Source organism: Crassostrea angulata, chromosome 4, assembly GCF_025612915.1.
Source record: "Crassostrea angulata isolate pt1a10 chromosome 4, ASM2561291v2, whole genome shotgun sequence".
Classification (NCBI taxonomy): domain Eukaryota; kingdom Metazoa; phylum Mollusca; class Bivalvia; order Ostreida; family Ostreidae; genus Magallana; species Magallana angulata.
In genome coordinates, this window is record NC_069114.1 from 9,859,327 (window position 1) to 9,870,751 (window position 11,425).

Below are 11,425 nucleotides of genomic sequence, written 5' to 3' on the forward strand. Positions count from 1 at the left end.
GATACACACAAGCAAGCACCAGCCGTTATAAAGTTTTTCTCCTAATAAAAAAACCCTATATCTGATAATAAACAAGTGTATTATTTTACTCTGTCCCGAGTTTTTGCTTCTACCACTTTTCGCTTGATATTTCAATAATTATAAATACCTTAAAGTTGTGCTCAAACTATGTTCATCCATTTATATAAATCAAAGTACTGAAAGTACTGAAAGACGGTGGCGTGAAAAGTTGGGTTGGTTTATCAAGATGCTACTGTTGTCTGATTTCTTTAGGTATGGTAAAACAACAAAATGAAATCAAGAGGCAAATGTTTATTGAACACATAGCTAGGTTTGATAAAAGATGAAGAACTTTTTAATAACAATACAGAATCTTGTATATTTGAGAGTATATCAGTTTGGAAAATAGAGATAAACAAAATAATGGAAGTTTATCTATCATGAGATATATATAAAGAATAGATAACAATATAATGATTTACACAAAGGTTTTTTATTTTGGTTATGTTATTAGAGTGGATTGGGAGAATTAGTTTTTCTAAGATGAACTGAATGTCAACTGGTATATTGACAATGGCAATGAAAATTTGGCACAAATTATTTGGCAGTATGTTCTTTTCATATTTAGAACATGTACACATTTCAAAGAAAGAAATGGATGAATTGTAAAATGGCATGCAGAGATTATAGTCTATAGCGTATTTCGTGATCAAGTTGCATTACATTTCACTTATCTTTCAGCAAGATAATTATTGCTTAGATTTTGTGCTGTGTATGTAAACTATAACTAAACTACTAGAATATGCATCAAGTAAGGGTAGTATCAGAAACAAAAAAAGTAAAGTATAAACAAACATGTTCTATATATAAACACACCATATATCTATGTCAAAGAAATAACCATATGTGAATGTCTCTTATAGACTGAACAATTGAGTTATATGGTTATGAAGATGAAAACAACAAAAATACAACTAAAACTAACAATATGCATCAAGTAAGAGTATTACTAAAATGGGAAAAACCAACATAATTAACAGAAATCAATCTGTATATCCCAAATGAAGATTGGATGAAAGGGTCATATGGTTTTTTGAAACAAAAACAATAAAAGTAGACTAACTATCAAAGTTAACAAAATTAATCAACTTGTATAACCACTGTGTGCATGCAAAGTTAGAAAAGCATGTACCGGTATTTCTGTAAACAGTTGCTGTTTGCATTTGCTCATTAAATATTTACAACCAGAAATTAAACTAGATCTATATACAGTTATGGTGTTTCAGAAAAGGTAAAAATAAGGTAAGTGAAATATTACAAATTTAATAAACCTGTTTACAAATGTCAATTTGAAGAGATGTCATGATAGCTAATCAATAATCATACTGACTTTTTTTATAGTAATTTAACAGTTCTTACAAAAAGTATTTATTTTGATATGGTTCGAATGTAGGAATGTTGGCAAGTGTTTATAACAATTCAAAGGAAATGACTGTTGTGCCGTTGATGACGAGCTTCACAGGGAAGAGAAGTTTGTCAACAATCATATTTTCTAGCTGTTGTAAGTTAAAAGTTCCGGCTTCTTCCACATATCTTTGAACTTGGGCACGAACCATGTCCAGATCCACAATAAAGTCTTTATATATGTCATCTTCCTTGACACACATTTCACAGTGGGTGTCCGTCATTGACAGAGCTTCGACATTTCCGGTTACAACCATATCTTTAGGTTGTACAGCCTGAAACAATGAAGTATTCATTCGTTATTATACATAATATGCATAGCTGATATTTTTTGGCATGATTAAAGTACATTATTTTTTTTCCAATCTTGTGTAAATTTACAATAAACTAGTACTATGCTTGGATTTTGAATACATGTAAATGCAGTTGAATGTATCAAGCTATTGTTACCTTGATGGTGGTGTTTCTTGTGGAGTTGAGACTCTTCTTTCTGAGCCATTCAGATACAAGACAATGAGTAACTTCAATGTATTGCCCTATCTTCAAGTCTTGTTTACTCAGTTCTCTCCAAAGAGTTAGTTCCATTGTCTGTCCATTCTCTTCTAAGGTCAATGCTCTAATCTTAGTGTCCTTCTGGGCAACTTTCACTGTTTTGATTGCTTCATCCTGCAAAGAAAATCAATTGAAAAGTAAACTATAGGGGTATAATTCAATACAAGTACAATTGTTTTTAATTTCATTTGATTATGAATTATAATTTTAGATGATTTTTAACTTTAATATCAAGTTGAGATACGTACACGAATAATTTGCCCTTGAACAGTCAGGATTTCTCTAACAGGCGATGACATTGCATCCTTCAAGGTTTTTGTAGGTGATGGTGGCATGATTATGGTAACTGCTTTTTCCTTTAAAGATTCTGGCACTTGTACAGCTGGTCCTGCCATAATTTTTTATTGTTTGGACAGTACAAGTCGACTTCCTTACACAATGAAATTTCTTATTTGTAGGGTCCTTCCGTCTTTGATAGTTGGCATTTTTGCTTCATCACTAAGAGTGACAAGCATGGCCTCAGTTCCATCAGCAACACTAAAGTTCAAGATAAAACCCTTTTCTCCATTTGCATTGGTAAAGGTGGCCAGGTTTGATGGCTGTTGCTTTAACCAAAGCATTGGGATATGGAAGGGAATCTCCTGACTTCATTTTTTGCAACTCTGCCAAAGTTTTGTGCAGCATCTGAAATACAGAAATAAATTAAGAGTCTTGAAGAATGTCTATAGATACTTAATATAATGGTCTTGTACGATGGTAATAGATTTACAATGTTGAGTATTTTAATATTGCAGACAATTGATTATTATTGTTTTATATTTTGAACTCATTATGCATATTTGTAAGAGGTGAGATTGTTTTAATTATTATGTGTTTTTTTAGCTGAAATGCAGTAACGCGTAATATAATAAGTTTTTAAAATGGCAAATACACAACAATGGGTTTATGGTCTGAATAATATGATTCCAGAGTAGCACATGAAATTTCAGCAGAACTATTTAAGTTGGTATATACATGATCTAAACAACTTCCATAGTCAGTTGTAGAACTATGCATTATTTGTCTGATATTTAAATGTTTCAAATTTGAAGAGAGATCTCTTTGGGTAAAATAATCTATGTTTGTATCACCCATAATAAGAAAAGGTTGACTAGTATCTAATAAGTTCAAGACTGAAACCAGAAAACAACAAATATTGGTGATGGTGGCAAACTTTGGGGGACAATATATGAAAATAATTTGAACAAGGTCACTGTTTTTCATAAGTGTTGCCTTTACTGAATGCCATTTAAAACTGCTTTTGACACATTGATCAGTGGATATTTGGAGTAAATAACTGAACCATAAAATGGCCGCATTGTATGAGAGGATTCTTCTTCATCAAAACGATAAATATGAAAACCTGGTAACAAATAATTTTCACTGTTGTCACTTGCTTTTAATCTGCTTTCTGTAACAGCTACAATATCGCCTGACAGAATGTTTTTTTCCGACAATAAGTCACTTATGTGCAAATGCAACGACCTGCTGTTGTGATATATAATTTTCAAATCTGAGGTTATGTTTTCAAGAATAGGCAGGCAGGTCCACAATGCTGCATGATTTCTCATACGTTCCATTTCACAAACAACATTTCCTGAAACTCCTATTTTTTCTTCATTTAGAGACAAAATGTGCAAATCTTGCAGTTTTCGAACTCTACTTAGACCGACATAATGAATGTGATCTAATTTCCTTTTTCCTAAATCTAGCACAACATTATTTAATGTAGAACCCTGTGCTTTATGTATTGTTTTTGCACATGCTAGTCGCAGTGGAAACTGTCTTCTTGTGACATGACAGGATTTGTGTCTCCCGACTGTGAACTTTTTAGTCACTTCAAGAATGGGTGTCCAATCTTTAGAGATATCTTCAGAATACAGATTACAGTATTTTTGTCGTGCAGAAAATCCTATTACTGGGTCATCAAATAATACCCATACAATACTGCACCTGTTTGAACCTATTACTCTGTAATCTAATTTCTTCACTATGCATGGACTTCCATTTGTTAACCCATCTTGGACATTGATATTGATGCAAACCTCAGCAGGTAAATCGGTCACCAATTGCAATTTTTTTACATAGTCCCATGGTTTTAGATGGATCATCAGATACTTGAAGGAGTATTGCATTTTTTATTTCAGAGGACACATCTCCAGTAACAGCATCAAGTGCCGTCACAATACATTTGTCATTTGAATCTGCTTTTTCATATGCTTGACTATTATGAAAATTCACCTTGTTATTGGTTGTAAACAAGTGTGGAATTGAATTTAAATTTTGGATTTCTTCTGTGCAGATTCTCGTTCTCAGCACGTTTATATCATTGTCATTGTGCTTTCCTTCTCTTAGTCTATTTAGTAATTCAGCAAAGTTTTTATCTTCTTTTTGCCTCATAATTTCTGTTAATTCAAAGACTCGAAACAAATCAGTCCATAAATTTGTTGCTAATGGTCCATAACCTTCAGTGAGATTTTCAAATATCCAGCCATCAAATACAGGTTTAAGCTGGAATAAATCACCAATAGCTATGATGCTAATACCTCCAAATGGAACACCTTTTGCAAAAATCTCTTGCAGCCTTAAATTAATGTAATTGAACATTTTATTTCCTACCATCGAAACTTCATCAATAAAGACAATTTTCAAGCTGCGAAACTTTACTCTCATATTGTCAAGTTGCTGTACATCAAGAGGTTTGTACTTCAAATTTTGGTTTGCTGGAATGCAGAAAAGAGAATGTATAGTTTGCCCTCCTATGTTGTATGCAGCTTTACCTGTTGGTGCACATAACACCGCCTTAACCTCATCACATTTCTCTGCTACACGTTTGGCATAATAACGAACAATTGCCTGAAATAGGCAGGTTGTTAACAAACTTTTTCCCACACCAGCACCACCTGTTAAGAAGCAATGAATTGGTAGATCATTTGTTTTAATCTTATGAAGTATGTGGTAAAAAAATATTTTCTGATTTTGATTTAAACTTCTTGCAAGGAGTTTATATTCCTTATCACTCAGCATGTTTACTGATATATCATCAGTCTCCACTTGTTTTCTGGCTATGCCTAAATCAAAACCTAAGTCATACTCCATCTGTGCAAATTTTGGGTTAAAACAACCATGATCTAAGCACAAGTTTTCATCTTCTTGAAAGTCAATTTCTTCATTATGTTGTACTTCTGCAGCAACAATATGATCAACATTACTCAATAAATCATTCATATTGTTTTCAACAACGTCAACTATACCCCTGTCTGCTTCATAAGGCAATTTGTTTTTCTTTATTTTTTCCTGTTGCTGATTAAAATGTGATTCAAAAGAGGTATGATTTCCAATTAGATCAGTTTTCTGAATCTTGTTCCTTGTTGTATCGAACATATCTGATAACTTTTTGAGTTTTCCTTAGTTTCAAAATAGAACCATCTTTCATATGGTATTCTTTTTGACTGTTTGAATTGTCTTCATCACTAATTGACACATCACTATTGTCTTCATTCATTTCCTCATATTCATCCTCTGGTAACAACTCTTCAATATTGTTCTGTTTTTTGTCTTTAGGAGGTGGCACAACATCAAATTTTGACACAAAATCAGCTAAGCAATAGTTCTGCAGAACACCTGGCCTTCTTTTATAACGTTTTATCCAGTTATCTGACTCAATATTTGTTGAATTTTCTGGCATATCTTGAAGAACTTCAAGAGACTTCAATAAAAATGTGCGATTTTCTGGATCACATGTATTTATAAACACAACATTTCTACTACTTGATCGTAATGGCATTTGCAAAAGCAAATATGCTGCCTCTTGAGCACATATTTCTACATGTGTGAGGAATTTGTTTCCAATTTGTCTTATTTGCTGCTTTAAAGATAAATTTCCCTTCCTTGCCTCTTCACAAGCATCATGAAGTAAATTAGACATTCCTCTCTGGGACTTCGAAATATACGACACAATATATGCTGCACAAGCATATGCATCAAGAATGAACTGCACATCTATGTTAGCTTCCCATGACCTCAACAATATCTGATTGTATGGGTTTATTCTTATTTCTGCAATGCTGCGACGCAAAAATACCTTCGGAGACTTTAAAGAAGACCGTATTGCCAAAATGTAATCTTCCTTTGTCAAATTTATCATTGTCAAAAATTCATCAAAACTCATTGCATTGCACAATTTAGAATCATTGAGCAGTTCACATATTTTCCTGTAATTTTGCTGTACATCTGCATTCTGTTCAAATTTGTCCTCCTCCAATGGTTCTAAAATGATGGTTTCTGGCATTGGAGGCAAAGGAAAATTAAAACGACAAATATTCTTTCCTGCTTTCTTGCATGTTCTAGCATGCCTGTGTGTTTGATAATTGACAAGTTCCGCAATATTTTCATTTTTGAAACAAGTGGAATGCTCATCAATAAAGTTTTGAATCTCTTCATTAGTTGACTTTCCATACACAGGTGCATTTTCTATCCAAAGAAGCAAATGGATGTGTGGAGATCCCCTTTGCTGAAACTCAACACGAAAGAAATGGTCAACAATTTTTCCTAAAGGACTGCAGTCACCTTTCAAAATTTTGGACTTAAATATCTGAAACCTATGGCTAAAATATCTCGAACAAGTTACTGGATCTCTTTTAATGAGTTCACATTTCTCGATCCAAGTCAATTCATCAACATCTGACTCAGTTAGTTCTGCATTGTTCAAACTTTTGCTCAATATCTGAATCAAATTTTTCCATTTTGTTTCTGCAGCTGAGAAAGAACAAAACCATGTTGGAATACCAAGCTGTCTTATCATTGCAAAAACATCTCTTTTTGCACTTTCCCAATATGCTGGTGATCCTCTTAATGTTCTCAAGACTCTATACCCTTCATTTAATTTAACAATGTTATCAAACGAAGTAGGATTCAAAACATGACCAGCTGTTATTTTTTTGCCTTCGCCTTTGCACTTTCGCATTGCAAGTGTCACTTTGTCCTGAATTTGCTTTATCTGTAATTTTTTTAACTTGAAAAAAAGGTTTGGCATTGAACATGCTGCTCGGCGATCTTGGGATCTTAACTCCCATTTGCAAATTGAACTGTAAGTAACTGGCACCGTACGATTTTTGTTAGACATTCTTCTCTGACCACAGTATATAGTTGGAAATGCTAAATATTCTGCATCTGGATCTTGATACAACCCAAGAGGTGTTTGGTTTTCACCTGGTGCAAATGACATTGTCTTATTTAATGATCTTACATCTGCAGGATGCAGCAACGTGTCTGTATTTCCAGTAAGTCTACTTTCAAAATTTGGATCTTCTGTCCATTCATCAACATCATCTTCATCTTGCAAAGAACTGGTCTCATTTTCCAATTCATTTGTATAAGATGTGTTCTCACAACTCGTAGCATTTTCACCTGATTTTTGCTCAGTAGCATAAAACTCTCTCTGTTCTTGTAAAATGTCCCAGTTTTCTCTTATTGATATCCCTTCATTTCGAAACAATTCACTGTTTTCTAAAAGCCACTTGAGTGCATTCATACATTTGTTTGGTCGTATAGCCTCATACAAAACATGGTGCTTATAACTCAACTTTCTTTTTAATTTCACTTGAATTGTTTCAGTTTCAGCTAACGTCCGTGGTAAAGATTTGACAGTAGTGTTGACATCTGAAGGAACATTAACAACATTCCCACGTAAACTCTTTTGTCCTCCTCTTGGTTTTTCCATCAACTGCATAAATGGAATTCTTGGACTAATGAGACGCTCTTCCATTTCAGTAATATTTAATTCGGGAGGTTTCGGGGGAAATTCTAATCCATTCACAACTGCTAAAGCTGGTATTTTACCAAGTTTTAAGTACTTCTTACAAGTATGACAAATCCATTCTGTATCTTTTGCACTTTTGATACCTTGCAAACATTTGTGTGCTATATCTAATGTATACAGAAACTGAGCCTTAGAAACACCATCCCTAAACCAAGTTTGTGTACAGCAAGAGCAAACAAATAATGGACCTTCCTTTACTAATTGTTTAAAATTCATTACTGCAATTTCCTCAGTTTGTTCAAGTCCTTCCCTCAGAGGGGTCACATTAGAACAACTTGAAACATCATTTTCAATCTGGCAATCTGAATTGCTACTTATTTCCCCAACTTCTGGTAAATTTAAACTATCAACATAGTTTTCAATAACAACATTTTGGGTTCCTCTCTTATTCCAAACGTCATTATCCATTTTTTCAGTTTTCCCTTTTTTTCTTAATGAATGATCTTGACATTTAGGATTTTTATTCTCATTATGTTCTGACCAACATCGTTTCCTCGACTGTGTTCTATTTTCTCCTAATGACAAGTCACTTTCACTGCAAATGCGTGTTACAGGTTTTCTTGGTTTGTTGGAAAGAGTCTTAAAACAGAAGGCATTGATTTCATACTGCACATTATCCAAACTAATGCAAGACAAAGACATACACAGATGTCGTAGAAAATTGCAAAGAGCTTGAAAACAGTTGTGTATTGTCATAGTACACTTTCCATCAGGGTTGCAAAGCCCATCATTTCCTCTATTATGAGCATCAAACACAAAAAATCTGTCACCTCTTTGTTTCAAAGCTATTGCTGCTGAATGAAAAATCAGAATACAAGCATCATATTTTGCAAATGACATATTCAAACTGTTTTCTAATGAAAAACCAACCTCTTCTCCCACAGTTTGTGCCATGTTGCCAAAATAAGTCTGTCTGACAAATGATGAAATATATTTATTTCTAAATTCAATGTGATTTGGTAGTTCAGAAGCTAATAAAAATGAGTTTGATTTAATGATTAAATGATACAAAACATCTCCAGTCTCCAAAACTGAATGTAGATCATGTTTTGTGAAAGATGCGTTTTCGTAAAAATGACAAAATAATAGAAACATAAAACTGTTTGTCACACATTGTTTTCCCCTTGAACTGATTGGGAAGATTTCCGCACATTGAGAATGATCTGCTTGTACAGTTAGTTGTTGTCTTTCCACACTTAAATTTTGTTGTTCGGCCATATTTTAAGAACTGAAATATCAAGTTATCTAAATACTCTGACTTGAAACTATAATTAATTAAACATACTTTTTTGGACACTCATTGTAGCTCATAATATATGTATTTCTACTTTGAAATTCTAAATCAACTAAACTTTTGAAGTCTACGAGTATCAATTAAAACAGCTTCTTTCAGTTAGTATTTTACGTTCAATACAATGAAAGTGCATACATGTATTAATAAATTTGATTGTCAAATTGTCGCACTAGAGATGTGTTATGCATGAAATACATAAAGTAGTGTCTCTTCTACTTGGATTCTCAATCTAACTCTCACACAACTTTATCAAATCCAAATGCTATTATATATGTACTGTCTGTACACAAAAATCTTGTTTTTGTTCAAATGATAACCTTCTGAAGTTCTAATTTCAATCAATATATGTATTCAGTTCTTTATATGCTCATAAATCTTCATTCATATTCGTTCCAATTCACATTTTGCTTGAAGTAAGTTGCTCATATTGTTCTCAAATTATGATAATGTCAGCAAGTTTCTCATTCTGTACCTATATTCTGAAGTTAGTGCCAGTTTGTGCTCAAAGGAAGTCTCAAAATGATCTCATTTTTCTCTATGAAGTTTCTCACTTTGTTCTCAAATTCTCAAGTTTGTCTCAATAGAAGTTTCTCATTTTGTTTTCAAATTGATAAGTTGATGTCAATTTTCTCAATAAGTTCTCATATTGTTCTCAAAATCTCAAGTTTACCAACATATATATATATTGAACAATTGTTCAGATTTTCTTCTCAAGAATCAAGATAGTCTTAATTTTAATAATCAATTACAAAACATTTTACCACCAATAATTTTTTTTCAATAAATTTTTATGATTTAGTTATTTGAAATTAATGATATACACGTAATATCAAATGAAAAGTTAATGAAGTTTCCAAAACAAATTACAGATTATACTATGGCGAACGAACCCGATACCAATATGGTCGACAGATAGCGAGGGTAAGCTTGTACGCCCTAGATGATGATCAACTAATGACTATCAACAACAACGAAAATATAAAATCATGAATAAACAAATCGAATCTTTTATAATAGCTGGTCTGTCCACACGTCGATCTCTTTACATATACTAGGCTTTATCAAAATAGACAAGAAATCTATTCAGAGAAAAAAATCCAATATGGCCGATTGATAGTAAAAAAACATCAGTAGTCTGAATCCTACTCTACATGACTATCAGACGAGGATAATAAACAATACATACCTATATATATATTCAAAAGAAAACAAATTATTCACCTCTGATTCGCTTCTCTTTCTCCACGTGGCTTTGTTTATGTTGTTGTTTTCTGACCTCTGGGCTGTCTTCTTCTTTGTGAAAATGTCGAATGTCAGGATATATTCTTACGCATTATTTTCATTTATTAGGGAATGTAAGATGCAAAGATATTTTACACCTGATTATCAATATTTATAGCAATAACTGTTTGAGATATCTGAAAACAAATATAGACATGTAAATTCAACAAAAACACTACGATATACTTTGAACTACTTTTCTACGCGCAATATTTATAAGGATGTAATACAGCTCTGGTTGAATACCTAACCCGACTCGCTTAGCATCGTTAACTTCATGAATATTCATAAGCATTTACTTTCAAGTCTTTTTGTGCAAACCTTTACCATTTATCAAAAAACTTAGAAATTTTGTTTACTTTCAGGTTATGAAAGTTGTATAGTATTATATCTCTACCATTCTGATATATCAACTTCTGCGTAAACTTGATTATCACCTCCGCACATTTCTGCCGCTAGGGGTGCCATCATGCATACAAATGAGCTACTCGAGCGACGATATTATACGGTGGCATATATGCCACCGTCTAAAAATGACACTATTTGGAGGTTTGACACGCATGCGCCAATTTAAAGCAACCTATTCCAAGTATTTAAAATATCTAAGGGTTACAAACCGATGTTACGTTAAATATTAATTATTTTTTTTAAAGTATCAGATTAAATGATATTTTAATCTTGCAATATCTACTAGTATGCCTCGTATGGGCATTTTGCAAGCCTTCTTCACCCATCTTCTTTAAATTATGATACACACAAGCAAGCACCAGCCGTTATAAAGTTTTTCTCCTAATAAAAAAACCCTATATCTGATAATAAACAAGTGTATTATTTTACTCTGTCCCGAGTTTTTGCTTCTACCACTTTTCGCTTGATATTTCAATAATTATAAATACCTTAAAGTTGTGCTCAAACTATGTTCATCCATTTATATAAATCAAAGTACTGAAAGTACTGAAAGACGGTGGCGTGAA

General features: G+C 32.9%; 1 protein-coding gene across 1 annotated transcript; it reads right to left on the reverse strand.

Annotated features, from left to right (window-relative positions):
* Window positions 1-226: 226 nt before the first annotated feature.
* On the reverse strand, window positions 227-2,649 carry LOC128179991 (uncharacterized). The gene is made up of 3 exons (XM_052847724.1): window positions 2,265-2,649; window positions 1,915-2,130; window positions 227-1,739 (listed from the first exon to the last, which is right to left on the reverse strand). Exons 1-3 carry the CDS (start codon window positions 2,409-2,411, stop codon window positions 1,470-1,472), a joined length of 633 nt encoding a protein of 210 aa, XP_052703684.1. The 5' UTR covers window positions 2,412-2,649; the 3' UTR covers window positions 227-1,469.
* Window positions 2,650-11,425: the final 8,776 nt, after the last annotated feature.